We start from the raw sequence: 18299 nt of genomic DNA, 5'->3' as shown, positions 1-18299 counted from the left end.
CCCGGGGAGCAACGGGGCTGGGGGGGGGAAGGTGGCATCAGCGGAGAACCTGGCGAGGACACGGGAGCAGGTGACAGTGCGCCCATGGGAGACACCTCAGCCCCGGGGGTCGTTGGGGTTTGCCCACCCTTGCAGAGTGGCACCGAGCAGCTGGAAGGGCACCAGGGTGCTCAGGGGTGGCACTGAACTGCGTGGGGGGTCACAGCTGTACTCACGCTCTGCTCCATGCCAGGTAACTTGCACTGTGTGCTAGTTAATGGGATGAGCACAGATATTAATTAAGGATCCTCACCAAACGTTCTCCAACAAGTGCTGGTGGGATCGAGCCCAGCTTTCAGCTCAGCGTGACCAGCAGACCCTCAGAGAGCAGGGAGCATACCCCAGAGACCAACCCAGGAAGGGCCAAGTGATGAAGGACCCCTCCTCATCCCACCTGGCACAGGGCAGTGCCTGGGAGGAGGTGGTAGCGCCCCAGCACCGAGGCCAGAAGAAAAGTTTTGCCCAAAGTTCTGTGTCAGCAGCAAAAAGCCAACCCTCCCCATGGACCACAGCCTCGGGGACCCCATGTCCTTGTCCGTGAGACTGATCAAACACAACCTCCCTCGCACTGAGGTGCAGCCGAGCAGAGCCGGAGGAGGCTGGGTGCTGGTGCTCACCCAGCTGCCTGGACCCCAAATCCTTTGGGATGCCCTTCTGGGAATTCAACATTATTTCAGCCTCAGCTACTCCCTTTCCCCAGAGCTTTCACCGTTCCCTCCTGGGAAATACCCGCTCTTCCTTTGGGGTGGCCCCAAGGGAAGCAAGAGCTTTGAGTGCCCCAGAATCACCGAGGCTATTCCGAGTCTCCTCTCAGCCCGAGTTGTTGCCCTTTCAGACAGCAGCCCTGGCACGTCCCCAGGCTCCCACACAGCAGGGACAACCCACCCAGTCCCTCCTTCCCCAGGCACTGCTGAGCTGCAAACACACATACACGTTCCGGGACAAGCAGGGCAGCCAACCCCAAGGTGCAGAGCTCTCCCTCCGCAGCACGCCTAAAAATACCCGCACTGCTATGGTTTTGGCATCTTCCCATCCCTGTGCTCACGTGCTGGCGGCTGCAGGACAGGCGAGATGCTGGTGATTTGCAGGGTGGAAGCCGAGCCACACACTTCCACACACACTGAAGCCAGGTGGGATGGGGGGAATGGTCCCGCATGGCCAGGCTTGCGGCCGGGAGCCAGCCCTGCCTGATTAACTACAGAGAAGCATTTAAAGTTGCTGAGAGCTCCTTAGCAACAGCCACCGTCTCCACAGGCTGCTGATGGAGAGGAAAGGCCAGAGGAAAATATGTGCAGAGAACGTTAGGGTGGAGAAATGGAGGCTGAGAAGATGGGCAAAGATATAGTGGGAGCAGGTCCCAGTTGCTGATGGTGCTGGGATGGGGCCCGGAACAAGCCACCAGGTCCTCTGCCTATGCCCAGCCCTGAATGAAGGGCACAGGCACCAGCTCCCAGCTGACAAATGAAACCCATCTGCAGCACAGAGCAGGGATGCTGGCTCCTACCCACCCCCAAAAGACAACATTCCCTCCACCAAAGCTACTTGTATGGTCAAGGGGTTATGCTTTCACCCATCTTCAAGGCTCCCCAGGCTGAGCCCCACTGGGCTGTCCTCAAGGGCTTCTCCATCCCTTGGAGTGTCACAGGCTGAAATGAGACCCATGAATGATGCTCAGGAGTGCAGTGTTGTCATCTCGCTCTCCCCATAGCTGCAGCAGCCAGCTGCCCTCCCATAAGCCATTCAGGGGTAACGTCACACATGGGGACAGTTTATTTTTCCATTAAAAAAATAGATAACAACTTCACCATCTCCTAACAGATATTACAGTCATCAACACCACAACGTGCAGACTAAATACAGACCCGTGACGATATTCCGGTCCTGGGGCAGGAGGGATGGAGGGAGCAGGCTAGGATGGGGGGAGGAAGGAGACAGACCTGTTTCTTGTGGCCTCAGAGCCTTGCCAGGAGGCTCAGCAGGTACAGAACCCATCCACACCTCTCCACAGCCCCAGTCCAGAACCCACCAGTCCCCACAGTAGTGCCACACACCAGAAGCAACACCAGGGCATGCCTTCAACACCCACACTCCTGATCTTGGCCCAGGGCAGCCCTCAGAGGAGATGGGCAGCCCCTGCCTTCAATTTAGAACCCCAGGCATCACCTCAATATCCAGGAAGGCCAAAACCACCACAAAGCATCCAAGATGCTGCCAGGGCAGTTGTGGAGGTCACCTGCTTGCTCTGCCAGCTCACACAGGTGATGGGGCAGAAGGTGGCTTTTAGGATCAAACACTGGCCACATCCAGAGGTGGCCGTGGACACTTCTGCTCTCCCCTAAAGTCCTCTGACCAACCCTGGCCATTCCCAGCAGCAAAAAGCAAAAGCAGAGGTGGAAAAGCTAAAGGTGGGCAGAGAGAGCCAAGGTAGTGAGCCCTCAAGGAGGGTGCAGCACCCTGTCTGAGCTCCCCAGCACCCTGGGGCCAGCCCTGGCCCCTCTGGGAAGCCTTGCAGAGAACTGAAGGTGAAGAAGAGACGAGGGCCAGGACTTGGGGCTTTTCAGCCTCCTTGGAGGCATCACAAGCAATGAGGAAGGGATCCGTGGAAAGGTGGAAAGAGCTGGTTTCATTTAGGATCAGGAAATGGGCCAGGTGGAGCAGTGGGGGAAAGCAGGGAGAAAACAGCAGGAACATGGGAACAGTTGGCCCTGAGGAGCCAAGGTGCTCACCACTGGCTGTAGGGAGTCCAGCTCCAGCATGGGAGAGGGTTGATTTGGGGGTAACCTCAAGCCGGCAACACCCAGAGCAGGCTCTGCCCATCAAGGGAGAACTACAGCCTGTGGGCTACCCAGGACGCAGCTGGGAGCAGGTGGATGGGTGGCAGGAGGGATGGAGCGTGACTCATGCCTGGGGCCAAGTGGGCATGGGGGCACTCAGCAGAAAATGGGGATGGAAACCATCATGGGGAGCAGAGGTTGGCTGCAGCCAGTCCAGCCACGAGCCCCAGGGCTCTATTTCTGCATGTCACACTGCAGGAGGAGGACAATGGAGGGGTCGCTCTTTGCTGCCTCCTTGAACTCCTCCAGCGAGATCTGGTCATCCTTGTCCTTATCCATCTTTGTGAAGATCTTGTCAACACGTTGCTGGGGTGTCAGCCCGTCTTGGTTCATCCTCATCATGATCACAGTCCCCACCATCTTGTAAATGGCCTGGAGCAAGAAGAGAAGCAAAGTACCAGAGTGGGGATATCAGATGGGTGGAAGGTCCCAGGACAAGGCAGGGGACAGGATTGATGCTCTGCTGGGACCCAGACAGCTGCTGTGCTGCTGCACAACTACAATCAGGTGCAGACCAGGTACCTTTCAGAAAAGACTCTGGGCAAGAAAACTCATTCTTTGGTGCCAAAAGGGATCCAATAGATTTGGAAAACCTGGAAAAACCAAGCTACCCCTTCTGACTTTAAGCACCGGTACCTCAATGATCTCCAGCATCTCCAAGCGTGTGATCTTCCCATCCCCATCCAGGTCGTACATCTCAAAGGCCCAGTTGAGTTTCTGCTCAAACGTGCCCCTGGAGGTGACAGACAGGGCACAGATGAACTCCCTGAAGTCGATGGTCCCATCACCGTTCTTGTCAAAGGTGCGGAAAGCATGCTGGGCAAACTTGGAGGCATCTCCATAGGGGAAGAACTGCAGGAAAGAGAGAACAGATCAAAATGAGGAGGGGAAGCTTGGTATGGGCACTGCACCTGAAGCAGCACCTTGCCCCAGCTGGAGCAGGGTGCTCCAGCCCCACAGGCAGCACTTGGGGCCCTGGCTGGAGCCCACCTTGATGTAGAGCTGCTGGAACTCCTCCAGGTTGAGGATACCGGTGGGACAGTCCTTGAGAAAGCCCTTGTACCACTGCTTCAGCTCCTGCTCGCTGAACTCCGTGCTCCTCACCAGGTCATCCAGCATCTCTGGAGCCAGCTTGCTGCTGTGCTTGCCCATGGCTGCCTCTGGGAGAGAAAATGCATGGCACCTACACCCCAGGAGCAGGGAGGGCTGGTGCTCCCAGGCCCTCCTCCACCCTGCACCCAGCTGATGGGTGTCCATGCACTGTGAAACACCAAGACAGCAACTGTGATACTGGGAACAGGCTTGGTGCCCATGCTCAGCCGTGGCCCTGGCTACTAGAGATGCACAGGAGCTGGCCCTGGGGCAGCCTGCCGGGGCAGCCAGCAGCATCACTTTCAGTGTCGTCCCGTCCCCCACCCCCCCATCTCCTAGGCTGGCTCCCTTTGGGGTGCAGAAAACCACTCAAAAATCAACTGAAGACCGAGAACTCCTCACATGGCCTTTACCAGACCATGATGTCCAGCTGCCCTTCGTAAGGATGGGGCAAAGAGGTAACACAAGTCTGCCATTAAAACAGGGTGGAAAAAACCCCTCACGGGCATCATCTGACTTGCAGCATCCAGCCAGCTGCAGCAATGCCCAACCTGCTGCTGGCCAGCTCCTGGCGAGGATGGGGTCCTCAGCCAGGCACCCCCCTGCCATGGGGCTGCCGGCAGCATGGTGCACTGGAGCACTGGCAAGCCTGCAGCTGCGTGGGCAGGACATGGAGCTGCTCCGATACACGCCGTGCCTGCTCCCACGCAGCCTTGGCTGCCAGCGCCGCTCAGCCTGAGCAGCAGATGGTTTGCTGAGAGCTCCTGGAGCTTCTCTCTCCATAAAGTTGAGTAGAAGTTCACCTGGAGCCCAACCAAGCACCATCTCCCTTCCGAGCATCTGATTTCCTGGCCATGTGGGCTTGGGGGCACGGGGGTACCCTGGGATGGGCACAAGCCTCCCCCCGCAGCGATGCGGGGCTCCCGGTGCTCCCAGCCAGTCCTGCTCCCAGCTAATCCCACAGGCAGAGGCTGCTTCCTGCCCCATCATCCCACCAGCATCTGTCACCGTCTGCCGCGGCAGCACATAACCCACCACACCTCGGCAGCCAGAGCTGAGGGAACGTCCGGACACCCACGGAGCACAGTCCTCAGCGATCCCCAGCTTGGCTGCGGAGCTACACGAGCCCTCCTGGCATCACAGTCCAGCTCTAACCTGCAGGGACTGATTAATCCCCACCATGTACCATGCTCGTGTCCTCCGGCATCTCCCACCAGCCGTGCCAGCGGGCAGATGCCGCTTCTCACCTGCGCAAGGGGCAGCTTTTCCCACTAGGAAAAAGCAACCATGACCTTTGCTAGGAGCACCACACCTTCTCCTGCAAGAGAAGCCTTCAGAGAGGCTGGGACTCAAGAAGAGCATCCTTTGGTCCACAGACCTCGAGTCCGCTTTCTGAGTGGGACCCAGCGCAGGCCACGCCAGGGTGGGGGACAGCAGGGATGGCCGCTGGGGCCAGTGGCCACAAGGGCCATCACATGCTTGGCGTGAACCGCTCATCTCCAAGCACTGACATCACCATCGGTCACTGGCTGCTGGTCCCAAAACAAGACAGACCGGGGTCGTTACAGGTGTCGCCCCCGGAGCGCGCCCTATGTAGCACAGGGCACCCCACCCCAGCACCACCCCGACGGATCCGCACCCTGGGGGGGCAGGGAAGGGGCGCAGGGCCCGACCCCAGGGGATGGATGGGGCGATGGGGCTGGGGGCAGCAGCGCTCGCGGGTGCAGAAGCTGCTCTGCCCACCCGGCGGGCAGCTCCGGGGCACCGGCCCCCACAGCCGCTGCAACCGGCTCCCGGGCACCGCGCGGCTCCCGGCACCTGCCCCGACGGCAGCTGCGCACCGGGGAACCGGGCGGGAACCGGACCCCAGCCCCGCGGAGGGGGGCAGCTGCGGCCCCGACGGCCCTTACCTGTCGTGCGGCGCGGACAGGCGGCGGCTCGGCGGCGCACGGAGCCGGTGCCGGTACCGGAGGGGCCGCGGTCCAGCCCGCCGGCTCTACCCGCGCCGCTCCCGCCCCTCTTGTAGCCGCAGGCCACCCGCCCCCCCGGCGACAGCGTTCGCCTATTGGCTGGGAGGGCTGTCAATCAACCGGGAGGGGCTGCGGGGGGGGTCGAAGTGGGATATTGGGGGGGTACTGGGATGCTGGGGGATGCCGGAGGGCAAAGTGGAAGGGATGCTGGGGAGGATGCTGGGACGGGGATGCTGGGACCAGGATGTGAGTGGGATGCTGAGACTGGATGCAGGGGGGATGCTGGCAGTGGGATGTGGGGGGGATGCGGGGAGTGGGATGAGGGGAGTGCTGGGTTCAGCATCAGGGATGCTGCTGGCCCTGCCTGCCCAGAGATGCCTGCCTGGTCCCCAGGCTTGTGCAGCCCTCCCCTGCACCCTCTGCCCCTGCTGCCACTGTCTGGGGCCGCTTCCTCCTCCTCCTCCTCCTCCTCCTCACTGTGCCACACTCGCCCATCTCTAGCCTCTGTCCCTGGTGGTGGCTGATCCCAAAGCACCCCAAAATCCCCTTCCCTTGGTGTGCTTCAGGGCTGGCAGGGGCCAGGCACCCAGCACAGGGCCCCGCGCTGCCTGCACCGAGGGGACACCAGGACACACCTCAGCCCTCCTGGCTTGGCAGAGCTGCAGCTGCAGCACGGAGGGGAAAGGGCTGAGCAAACCGCTCTCATCTCCAGATCCAAACATGGAGTGTTTCCATGGCAATCGCTGGTGGCTCTTCCTGGTGACCTTGGCCATCCTGCTGTGATCCCTGTGCCACCTGGGCCCGTCCGCAGCACCCCCTCTACAGCTGGTGGCCACCGAGCCCAGATGAAGTCTCCAGCCAGCCAGGGCTGGTCCCCATCCTAGTTCCCTGTGGGGTGCCATGGGGTGCTCTGCCTTTCCCCATGGCTCAGCATCCCCCAGCCCGGCCCTGCTCTCGGGTGCACCCACCCTTGTCGCGGTGGTGGCTGCAGGAAGCCACCGCAACTGCCCCCACCAGGGGTGAGAGGGGGTTGGTCTACAAAAACACACAGAGATTTGCAGCTGTGTATATGCAGCGGGGCTGCAGGGATCCATCACCTGCCTGTCCTGAGGGCAGGAAGGATGGGACCCCTCCATGGCTGGACACGTCACCCCTGCGCCATGCCCCTGTCCGGGGCTGGATGCCCACCCGCAGTGGGGTGATTCAGCTCCATGGCTTTTGGGTCACTCCAGCAGCCTCCGCTGGGCACATGGACCTGTCTGGCCCCAAAGCCTCCCCATGAGCATGGGGGGACGACCCACCCCCCACCACCCTGCCGCCCCCCATGCTGGCTGGGCAACCCGCCGCCAGTTCTTACATGCTTAAGTGGCGAAGACATCAATTAGCACCACTGCAAACTGCCCGTGCTCAGGGTGTGCAGAGAGACTGAAAAATTAATGAAGGCTTAATTGAAGCAGCATGGTTGCCAGGGCTGAGACCAGCACAGCTCAGCTCATGGGACCAGTGTGCCGAAGGGGCTGGATGCGGTGGGGGAGTGCCAGGCTGGGGCTGTGACAAGGACACACTGGGGATGGGGACAAGGATGGCTGTGGCATACTGGGATTTTCAGTTTTTGGGGGGCTGTGACTCCCCGAGTCGTGGTGCTGGGGAGATGCCCGGGCTCATGTGGGGCTGGCCACACAGGTGGCCCTGAGCACAGGGACTGGAGCACCCAGCTGAGCCCAGCACCCCGACTGGGACACCCCAAGCCCTAACACGAGCCTGTGCTTAACTGGGACGTTGGCCCTGGCATTGCAGAGGGGACACCCATCTGTCCGGGATGGGGGGCACCAGCCCCATGGCAGCCCTTGTCTCCCTGCTGCCGCAGCTCCCTGCCCCGGGGTCCCTGGGGTGCCAAGCTGCCAAGGTCTTCCCAGCTCCTAAAAATCTCATTATCCAACGACGCTGGCGAATGCAAAGGGCTGCAGCTTCCCCCAGCGGCTACGGGCTGCAGCAGCACGGCTTGGGGGGCTGTGCCCAAGGGGGGACCCCACAGCCACAGCCCCACCGCTTCCTGGGGCTGCTGCAGCCGGATCAGCCCCCCCAAACTGCTGGGATCTCTGAGGAGCCACCGCCACTCGCCCCGGTGTCCCCACAGCCCTTGTCCCACGGCACTGCCAGATCGCCAGGGTGTGACACTGGTGGGGCTCGGGGTGTTGGTAGCCCAGCCAGCCCCTCTGTGACCCCCCCAACGCTCGTCTCCCATGGGTGTCCCCACAACACAGCCCTGGGTGACCCGTCACCCCAGGTGGGGTCAATGACACAGGGTCGGGGACAGGGATGGACACCGTCCCCTTGGGCCAGTGCACAGTGTTCACAGCCAGTACAACCCCACAAAATTCCCTGTTTTCCAGTGACAGACTGGGCAGCAGCCACACAGCCCGAGCACGGGGCTGGTGGGCCACGGGCACACGCTGGGACATGGGGACGGGCTCCGGGTGGCTTCTCCCCGGCACAGCCCCCCCACATCTGCAGGCACAGGCACCCGGGGGCAACGCGGTGCCAGCCCCACTGTGGGCAGCGTTTGGGGTTGAGCTGTGGTTTGCAGAGAGTTTTGGAGCAAAATGGGGGTTTCTCCCTCACTCGCTCATTCCTCCTGCTGCTCCCTCCCCCCCGTAAGCCCTGTCTCCTCACCAGTAGCCCCCACCTTTCCCCAGCTCTCGCCATTCCCAGAGCAGGTCCCTTCCCTGCCCGCCGTGTCCCAGGGCCAAGGCTTGGTACTGGGTCCCCTGGCCAGAATTGGGGTGCTGTAGGGTGGGCACCCATGCCGTGCTTTGCTGCACAGAAATGCCCTTGTGAAGGAGCAAGGAGCTGCTGTCACCCACACCATGTCCCTGGGGGACACCTCTGGGTGCCACTTGGCAAGCTGGACCTGGGGTGACCACAGCACTGAGGGTCCCTCTTGATGTCACCACCATTATGCCCAGCACTGGCCTGGGAAAAGGGGGTACAGGGTGGAAAATCAGAAATATTCCAATTTTGGGGTTCCCCACCTGCTTCCTGCATCCCACAGCACCCCTGAGGGAGCAGCTCTGCCCAGCACATGCCACCCAACCCCCTCCTGGCCCTGGTCCTGGGTGGGGACTGAGGGGGGATGGATGGTGCCGCCTGCCCAAAGTGGGGTTCCTGGGGGGGAGGGGGGGGCATGCATCTGGTTTGGCCCCGTCGTGGTGGGACCGGGTGGGGGTCGGGGGTCAGTGGCTGTCCCTCTCCCTGGGGAGGGGGCTGGGGGGAAGCGGTGCCATCCATGGGCTGGGGCAGGAGCAAAGGAAAATTTGGGGCTTCCCTACCCCTGCTCAGGGCAGGCTGAGGGTGCTGGGGCCGGGCTGGCTCTGATGGGGGTGGGGGGGACACAAGCACCCCCTCAGGGTCACCACGTCCCCCCAAAGCCGGGAGCAGCATCCCAGTGGGACCCGGAGCCCTCTCCCAGGCAGGCCACAGAGGTTTGCCGGCCGGCACGCAGGGGGTTAAGCATCCCCGTCTCCCTCACACTTGAGACGTCACCATCACCAGTGGCAGTGGGGGGGGCCGGGGGGCTATGGTGGTCTTTGTGGTGCATTCGGCAGCTGGCGCAGGGCGGCTCACGCACACGGCGGGCGGCTCTTTGCCGACACCCCGCGCTCCGGCAGCATCCGCAGACAACCGGCAGCGGCCACCGCCTGCCCACGCCTCGAGTCCCACCGCCACGGTGAGCAAGGGCTGCCACGGGGGACGGGGACAGGGATGCCACCAGGCCTGAGAGCTGGGGGGGGGCTGTGGCAGCCACCCGCTGTCTCCCTTGGGGACCCAAACCGCTACCAGCCCCTCGCAGGGACGCCTCTTTCCCGGTGCACCCGACGCTTGCTGGGTGCCCCCAGCACTGGGGGTGATGGGGTGGGTGCAGACCCCCCCTCAGACACCCCCCCCCGGGATGCTGCAGCCCCGCAGTGGCCCTGGGTGGGTGCGGGTGCGTGGCTGGGTGCTCGCCCGCGCCGGCTGGGTGCTGCAGCTCAGCTCCCTGGCAGCCCTGCGGTAAATCCTGCTGCTCACCCGCAGCCACAGCAAGGCAGGGGGGAGGCCCCCAGCACCCCACCGGCCCCGCTTGGGGGGCTCAGCCCCATGGGGGGGGGGGGGGGGGAAATCGCACCTCCCTCCAGCCACGAAGGTCCCCAAACTGGGGGGGGCGGCGGGGCACGGCAGCGTCGGGAAACCCCAAACCCACCCTGGGCAGGGCTGGGGGTGCCCTGGCTCATCCTGGCACAGGATCTGGCCCCGGCCCCCTGGCTCGCAGGGTGAGGTGTGTGCCCCCCCCCCCCCCCCCCCGAAAAATCCTTCAGGCACCACACGCCTGACCCTGCAACGGCTGCAGCGATGCCAGCGCGGCCATGGGCGGGGGGCAGCCGCAGGAGGGGCTCGATGGCAGCAGCGGGCACGGGGCCTGGCACCCAGCGAGCACCCAGCGGGCAGGGGGGGCTGCGGGTAGTTGAGCCGGGTGGAGGGGAAGGGGCACCCAGCCCCTGGCCAGGGATGCGGCGTTGCACCAGGTTGCAGAGCCCACAGCGATGCTGCGCTGGCGGCACAGGGGCACAGCCCCAAAACGGCCGTGGGTGACACGGGGGTGGCCTGACTGGGGGGCACTGCTGCCTCTTCGGCGTGGCCAGCCCAGGAGCCACCGGCTGTGGGGTAGCGATGCTCCTGGGTGCAGGATTTGGCCCTGCCTGGAGCAGGAGGGGAGGCTTCACCCCGTCAGATGGGACGACCCCGTGGAGGTGACACCCGCCGTGGGGTCCCCGTGAGGCAGGGTGCTTGGGGGGAGTGGGGGGAGGCAGGGAGGGGAGTGGGTGCTGGGGCAGGGCTGGGGCATGGGGAAGCCGCCGCAGGGAGGGACAAAACCCGGGGCCACCAGGGGTGTGGCTGGGGCAGAATCCGCTGCCCCCAGCCCTGCCCCCCCCGCGGGCAGCCCCGCTCCGGCAGCGCACCCCTCCACAAACCAGTCCTGGGAGGGGGTGCCTTTCCCAGGGGATTTGGGGCACCCGGTTCCCCCGGTTCAGCCGCACAGCAACGGGCAGCCCGTGCTGGAGGGAGCCCCTCACCCTCCCCGCGAGCCACCTGAGGGGGACATGCGGTGGCCAAGGGCCACCATGGGGCACGGGCACCTGGGGCTAAGGAAAAGGTGTAAATCAGAGGCTGAGCCCCAAGCGGAGCCTCCAGACTGAGGGGGGGGGCTGCAGTGATCCCCCTCCTCCCACCCGGCACCGAGCCTCTGTGCCACGGCTCAGGCCTCACAGCGGGGTGTCCTCACGGTGGGGACCCGTCCGTGCCCCCTCCCCGGGCACCGGCGGAGCTCAGCAGTGACAAACCCCAGCCCCAAGCCACCCGTCAAGGACAAGCGTGGCACGGGCACGAGGACACCCGCATGCTGATCACAGCGCGGATGCAAATGCCGGAGCAGAACGGGTGTGGATCTCCCACTCCACCAGCTGTCCCCAGCACCCCAGGGCCCCCCCAGCACCATCCTGCGGGGCTCAACACCTCTCCAAAATGGCCCAGCACCCCTCCAAAACACCCCAGCACCCAGCGGGACAAATCCAGGGGTCACAGGGCTGGGGCAGCCCTGGGCATTTTTATGGCACGCTGCATGGTATGAGCACCCACGGCACTGGGGGAAACTGGGGCAGGGGTGTGCAGAGGGTGCCCTGGCTCCCGCAGAGCAGCTCGCATTTTGGCATCAGGCTGGTGCATCGCAGCCTCAATGTAAAGCCACCGCTTACCAGGCCGGGGAGGAGGAGGAGGAGGAGGAGGAGGAGGAAGGCAGAGCCACCACTGTTGATGCTGAGGGGCTGTGCTGGGGCTGAGTGGGGAGCACTGGGCTGGGGGTGCAGCACCCTCATCCCAGGCACGAGACCACCCCATCCCTCCCTGCGGCCGCTGCCTGCTCCAGCTCTCCCTCTCCCCTTCCCCAGCCGTGTTAATTAAACCCAAGCGCTTAATTACAACCTGCTGAATCCTGCAGCTGCTTCCCAGAGCCTACTAATAGCATGGGGCCAGCCCCACTAATAGCCCCCCCAGCCCCATAGGAAATGTGGGGGACAGGGGAAAAGGGGGACCATCCCTGCAGGATTTGGGTTGTGGCTCATCAGCGGCATGAAGGGATCTTCACCCAAGGTGTGGAAAAGAGCCAGCCCAGCCCCCGGCCCCAGGAAAGTCACCCCTGGGGGTCTTGGCCTCTCCAAGGAAAGATGGGGACAGATGGCTCAGCCCCCGAGCTGCTGACAGGTCCCCCAAGGGGTGCGGAGGGAAGGGGATGCTCAGCCGGTGCCTGGCGAGCTCTCAGCATCCTTGGCTGCTGGCATTAAAAAAATAATCAAGGTAAATGGGGTGAAGGCTGGCAGCAGCGTGTGGGGCTGCGAGCTGGGGCGGGGGGACCCAGTGTCCCACCGCGCTTCCCTGCCTGGTCACCCACCGGTGGGTCCCCGGGGCACAGGGGTGTCCGGTGGGGCAGCCTGACCCTCTTGTCCTCCTGCTCACAGGTCCCTGCCAGCCCATGAAGTGATTCAGGTAGGTGGCACAGCCCCTGCTCCTGCCATCGCCACCGCCACCACCGCACCGGGCACCGAGGTAAGGACCCAGAGCCATGGCCGCGGCGGGGGTGGGATGCTCCGGCGTGGGGACCAGACCCCCAAACCAGGCCTGTGGGGCAGAAATCCCAGTTGGGGTCTTCCCCTGTCCATGGGGGATGCCGAGCCCCATCACCTGGGGGTATTGGTATGACCCCATGGGGGTCGCCTGGGGCAGTCCCCCATCTCCCAGCCGGGTGCAGGGGGCCAGGGCGGGGGAAGCGGGGTGCCTCAGGGAGGTGACACGGCCAGGGGCGCCCACAGGAAGCACGATGCTCACAACCCTGCGCCCCGCTTCCCTCCCCGCCTCGGCAAACGGCAGAAGTGCCGGCAGAGCCGCCACGGTTCGGCAGCCGCTCACACCCGTGTGCCCCGGCCAGGAGGGTGCGGGCTGGGGGTAACGGGGCCACTGGGTGCAGAGCCCGGTGGGGCGGGCGCAGGTAGGTGCTGCGGTGGCAGTGGGGGTGCGGGCGTGCTGGGGTGTCCGGCCGGCGGTGCCGGTGCTGTTCCACTCTATTCTGTTTCTCTCGCTCAGGTCTGCTGGCCATGGGCAACCTGATAAAGGTATTGGGCAAAGATTTAGAAAACTGTCCTCATTTTTTCCTGGATTTTGAAAGTAAGTCCCATGAGCAGGGTGGGCACGGGGAGGGGGCCGGGGCCGCCGCCGTGGCTGCTCTCCGGAAGATGGGGACAGGCACGGTGTCCCCGAGCAGCCCTGTGTCCCCAGGCGCCTCGGGGCAGCCCCGGACGCGCCCCACAAAGGGCTGAGTGGGGCAGGGGAGCGGGACCCCGAGAGATGCCCCGTCCCTGAAAGTGTGGGGAGACGTCCCCAGCTGAGCGGCGGGGATGCAGGACAAGTCCTGGCAGCAGGACCTGGCCTGTGAAGACCTCAGGCACGTGCCCAGCGCTGCTAGCCGCTGGCACCGGGTGGCCATGTGGCATGTAGCCTGCCACCAGCACGGCAGGGACAGCCTGGAGGCCGGGGATGTGGGGGAAGGATCCTGCGCTGCCGGGAAGGGCGGTGTGGGGGGATCGGGGACCCCGTTCAGCCCAGGGGACCTGCCCCAGCTTCCCAGTGGCCTGGGCTAACTGGGACGGGAAAGCATGGCTCCTGGCCCTCCCAGGCTGGACACGGGGGCATGCGGGAGACGGTGGCGGCCGTGGCAGGATGCCAGGCTCGGTGCAGCCCCGTGGCCCCCCCTTGCTCCCTCTCCCCCCTTCCTCCCGGGCCACAGCTCAGAGCAAGAGCGAGGAGGGTAAAAATAGTGCAGCGGCAACCGCTCGCCCCGGTCCCGGCGGGGAGAGGCCGTACGCAGCTCGCCGCACCGCCTCCGGCACCGGCACATCCCAAAATAGCCGGGGCTGGGGTCACACAGCCACCCCACTCCCACGGCGAGGGACTTTCCTGGTTCCTTTGAGCAAAGCCTTTGCCCTCCTGCAGCACCCCCCCTCCACAGCCCCCTGGCATGGGGACAGGGCTGTGGGAGTTCACCGGGACCCCCAGTTTGGGGCTGGCTCCGCAGCTAGATTGGGGGGGGGGGTGCCTGTAGCTGAGATTTCAGGGACTTGCTCACCGCTTCGCCCTCCTCGCCGGGCTCCGGCGGCTCTCTCCTCCCTTCGCTCCTTCCTCTCCATCACCCCATCCGCCAGCACCCATCGCCATCGGGGGGGAAGAGGCTGCAGCTGGTGGCCGGGGGCAGCCGCAGGGTCACCCGCCCGCCGGCCGGGAGACCCTCGAGCCCCCGGGGAGCCGTGGGGGGAGGACGGGGGCTCCGGCCGCCAGCGGCCGCTGCCCACAGCCCAGCACCTCTTCCCCGAGCACCACCTCACCATCATGCTTTTTTCCTCTTGTTTCTTCTCTTGCAGGTTTCACATGGGGAACCTTCTTAAAGTGTTGACTTATAACGAACTTGACCAAGGCCCTAATTTTTTCCTTGACTTTGAAAGTGAGATGGGATTTTTATTTTCCTTTTTCGTTTCGTACTTATTCTGAGTTCCACATCCACGCCATTTTGAGTTCTCGTACCCGTCGCCCATCGCATCGCGCCCATCCCAGATGTCCTCCCCCCACCTTTGCCGTCCGGGGGTCTCCCCGGGGAGGGGGGGCCACGGCCACCGGGGCAGACCCACGGCCGGGGGCTATCGCCCTGCACCTCTTCCCCGGGGCCAGTGGCAGCCCCCTGGGGCCAGCCCGGTGCCGAGGGCTCAGGGACCCCCGTGCGCAGGACCGTGGGGCAGGGCAGCCAGGACTCACCCCCACCTGCCCCGTCTCTGCCGCTTGGCCCAAGCTGGGGCAAGGAGACGGACCAGGGGGAGAAACCCGCCAGGAAGGGCTGTGGGCTGGCGGGGGAGCCGCGGGACGGGGTGCTGGCACCCCCCTCCGGCTCTCGCCGCCCAGGGCCCCGCTCAGAGCCCTCCGGGTTTCTCTCCCCGGGGCGCTGCCCTGCAGATGCGCAGCCAACGGAGGCCGAGACGGCGGTGTGGAACCAGGTGAACGCCGTGCTGGAGGAGGCGCAGGCTGTCCTGGCCGAGCTGCAGTCGTACACGGGTGCTGGGCAGGAGATCCGAGAGGTGGGTGCAGCCCCAGCACCCGCTGCCCACCCACCCACCCACCCACCATGGCCTGTGGCAACCCCTGGCGCTCTCCCTGCCACAGGCCATCCAAAACCCCGGGGACCTGCGGCTGCAGGAGAGGGCCTGGAGCGCCGTCTGCCCCCTCGTCGCCAAGCTGAAGCGCTTCTACGAGTTCTCCCTGCGGCTGGGTGAGTGCCCCGAGCCCCCGGCCCCCTTTCCTGCATCCCCCTGTTGCATCCCACATCCCCCCCTGGCTGCAGGGGTGGGGAGCCCTGGCCATGGGTGGTGCCTGTGCCTCAGTTTCCCCAGTTGGGGCTGGGGAGGTGCAGGGGAGCAGGAGGGGGACCAGCAGTGCTTTGTCCCCAGAGAACGCCCTGCGGAGCTTGCTGGAGGCCCTCACCAGCCCCCCGTACGCCCCAACCCAGCACCTCGAGCGGGAGCAAGCCTTGGCCAAGCAGTTCGCCGAGATCCTCCACTTCACCCTCAGCTTTGATGAGCTCAAGGTATCTCCCCACGCCCCCACGCGTGGCATGAGGGCTGGGGGGGGGGCTGGGGGGTCTCCACACTGGGTTTGTGCAAAACCTGTGAGGCAGCGCAGTCCCTTGGGACCCCCCAAAACTCGCTGCGGGCCCCTAACACAGGAATCCCCTCCGCAGATGACCAACCCCGCCATCCAGAACGACTTCAGCTACTACAGAAGGACCATCAGCCGAAACCGCATTAACAACCTGCAGGTGAGAGGACGGTGCTGCCTGTCCCCGCCCAGGAGTGGCCTCCCCGAGGGGGGTGTCACAGGACAGAGGGGGGCTCAGGTTGGCCGCCCCAATGGCCCCCATCGTCCCCCCCACAGCTGGATGCGGAGAGCGAGGTGAACAACGAGATGGCCAACAGGATGTCCCTCTTCTATGCCGAGGCCACCCCCATGCTCAAAACACTCAGCAATGCCACCACCAAGTTCGTTTCAGAGGTGAGCGAGGCTGGGGGGGACCCTCGGGGTGGGGGGAAGCCCCCCTCCAGCCCTGGCATCACCTGGGGGTCAAGTGGGGCTGGGGGCTCCCATAGGGGGCCGGGAGGGGAAAGGGCAGCCGGGACCTGCTGGGTTTCAGAACAAGACCCTCCCGATCGAGGACACGACCGACTGCCTGAGCACCATGGCCTGCGTCTGCAGGGTGATGCTGGAGACCCCGTGAGTACCCTGCGTGGGTTGGGGGGCACATCTCAGTGCTGGGGTCCCTCTGTCACACCACACCCCCCCCAGGCTCAAGCCAGCCCCTCTCCCCGGCACAGGGAGTACCGGAGCCGCTTCACCAACACCGAGACCCTCCTCTTCTGCATGCGGGTGATGGTCGGCGTCATCATCCTCTACGACCACGTCCACCCCGTGGGGGCCTTCGCAAAGACCTCCAAGATTGATGTGAGTCACTGTGGGGTGCACCTGGGGGGGGGGTCATAGCTGTCCCACTCCTCCCAGTGTAGCTGGGATGGCCGGAGGGTCCCCCTCCCTGGATGACCCCTATGGGGATGTCTCTGAGCTGGTCCGGTGGGGAACTCTTCCCCCATGAGCAGCGAGGAGGAGGATGGGGAGGAAGGGGGGCAGCCCCTCGGGGCATCCAGGCTCTCACAGCCTCTCTCGTCGTCCCCACCCCACCCCCCCAGATGAAAGGTTGCATCAAAGTCTTGAAAGACCAACCCTCAACCAGCACCGAGGGGCTCCTGAACGCTCTGAGGTGAGCAGGGGGGGCCGGGGGACACGGCGGGGACACGGCCCCCCCCAGCAGCGCTGTGGGATGGTGGCAGAGCAGGTCGGGGTGCCATGGGGTGACTGTCCCCTCTCTGTCCAGGTACACCACTCGGCACCTCAACGATGACACCACGTCCAAACAGATCCGGGCCCTGCTGCAGTGAGCGGGGGGGTGGCCCCGACCCCCCGCAAGTCACCGCGTCACTGACGCCCATGACCATACCGCTCATTTTGTACAGAGGGAAAAGGGACAATAAGAAATACACAGAAATACAAAAAAAAAAAATAATCAAAAATCAAAATGGCCCGAGGCCACCCCCCAGGCGCTCCTGCCCCCCTGTCCCACCCCCCAGAAGAACACCTGCTTCTGGAATCGAGGTGTGGGTGGCACCATGGGGACACCACCGGGGTGCTGGGGCCGGGCAGGATGGACCCAGGCAGGGATGCGCCGATGTGGCCGGTGGCAGTGAGTGCCCATGGCACGGGGGCACCTTGGGGAGGGGGGGAAGGGGCAGGTGTTGCCCCCGTCCCCATCCTCATCCCCGTCCCCATCCTCATCCCCGAGCATCCGGTGGAGGAGGAGGAGGAGAAATAAACACCCCTGCAGATCTGCACGGACTGGTGGAAACGGCTCGGTCTCACCTGGTAGATTTTTAATATGAGTAATTAAATCTCCACTCACCTCTTCTTTTCTACATTTGTTTTTTTTTTGTTGGTTTGGGGTTTTTTTTTGGTTTGTTTTTTTTTGGGGGGGGGGGAGTGAAATAAAATGACATTTAGTCTGTTCGTGGCCGGAGTGGGGCCATCTCTGCTGTGTCCCATCCCGCACCGCACCGGTGGGAAGCACCCGGATCACTGTGACACCCCCGGGACTGACACACACCCCCCCCAGACCGTGTCCCCCGCCCCCCATCACCCCTCCGTGATGCCCTGGGAACCCATCCCTGCTGGCACAAATCCCATCTCCCAGCCGCATCCCAAACCCACCATGCCACTGCCAGTGACCAGGAGCTCCTGGAGGGACAAGAGCCCAGGGCTGGCCCCAGGGTGCACCCCCGTAGTGGGGCTGCCCCCCTCCCCGCCGCCCCAGTAGCTGCAGACTGGGAGGACTGGGAAGCTGCCGGAGGCCACGGCTGGCTGCCACGGGACCCGTGCCTTTGCCGGCAGATGGCCCTGTGACACCGTGACAAAGCAGCCCCAGTGCCACCCCCCCCCACCCCCCCCCCCGCCAGCTCCACCATGGGGGGACCCACTTGGCTTCAGCCCCCCGAGCTGGGGGACACCCTGACGAGCACGCTGCAGCACAGGGCCCCATGCCAGCCCTTGGGGGGGCTGTGTCACCCCCCCATGGGGACACCCCTGGACTCGCCCCGCCACTGCTGCGTGCCTGGGGTGCAGGGCCAAGCCCCCCGGG

The 18299-nt window shown here is 64.5% G+C and overlaps 2 protein-coding genes across 4 annotated transcripts; one reads left to right on the top strand and one right to left on the bottom strand.

Annotated features, from left to right (window-relative positions):
- Positions 1-1804: 1804 nt before the first annotated feature.
- On the bottom strand, positions 1805-5972 carry HPCAL4 (hippocalcin like 4). The gene is made up of 4 exons (XM_037380420.1): positions 5876-5972; positions 3864-4033; positions 3510-3725; positions 1805-3245 (listed from the first exon to the last, which is right to left on the bottom strand). The coding sequence occupies exons 2-4, from the start codon at positions 4023-4025 to the stop codon at positions 3048-3050; spliced, it is 576 nt and encodes a 191-aa protein (XP_037236317.1). The 5' UTR covers positions 4026-4033; positions 5876-5972; the 3' UTR covers positions 1805-3047.
- A 3524-nt stretch (positions 5973-9496) lies between these two features.
- LOC119145629 (CYFIP-related Rac1 interactor A-like) lies at positions 9497-17193 on the top strand. Of its 3 annotated transcripts, XM_037382294.1 has the most exons (13): positions 9497-9662; positions 12484-12571; positions 13106-13186; positions 14437-14516; positions 15020-15141; positions 15227-15332; positions 15511-15647; positions 15801-15878; positions 15995-16111; positions 16251-16330; positions 16432-16558; positions 16801-16871; positions 16986-17193. In XM_037382294.1, the coding sequence occupies exons 4-13, from the start codon at positions 14444-14446 to the stop codon at positions 17047-17049; spliced, it is 975 nt and encodes a 324-aa protein (XP_037238191.1). In that variant the 5' UTR covers positions 9497-9662; positions 12484-12571; positions 13106-13186; positions 14437-14443; the 3' UTR covers positions 17050-17193. The 3 variants fall into 3 exon arrangements, with proteins under 3 accessions (XP_037238191.1, XP_037238193.1, XP_037238190.1); XM_037382296.1 differs by lacking the exon at positions 14437-14516; XM_037382293.1 differs by lacking the exons at positions 9497-9662; positions 12484-12571; positions 13106-13186 and having other exon boundaries at positions 13213-14516.
- The last annotated feature ends 1106 nt before the right edge of the window (positions 17194-18299 follow it).

The sequence above is a fragment of the Falco rusticolus genome, chromosome 3 (genome assembly GCF_015220075.1).
Source record: "Falco rusticolus isolate bFalRus1 chromosome 3, bFalRus1.pri, whole genome shotgun sequence".
In the NCBI taxonomy this organism is placed as follows: Eukaryota; Metazoa; Chordata; class Aves; order Falconiformes; family Falconidae; genus Falco; species Falco rusticolus.
The sequence above is the reverse complement of the archived record's forward strand: the minus strand, read 5'-3'. Positions and strand labels throughout refer to the sequence as shown.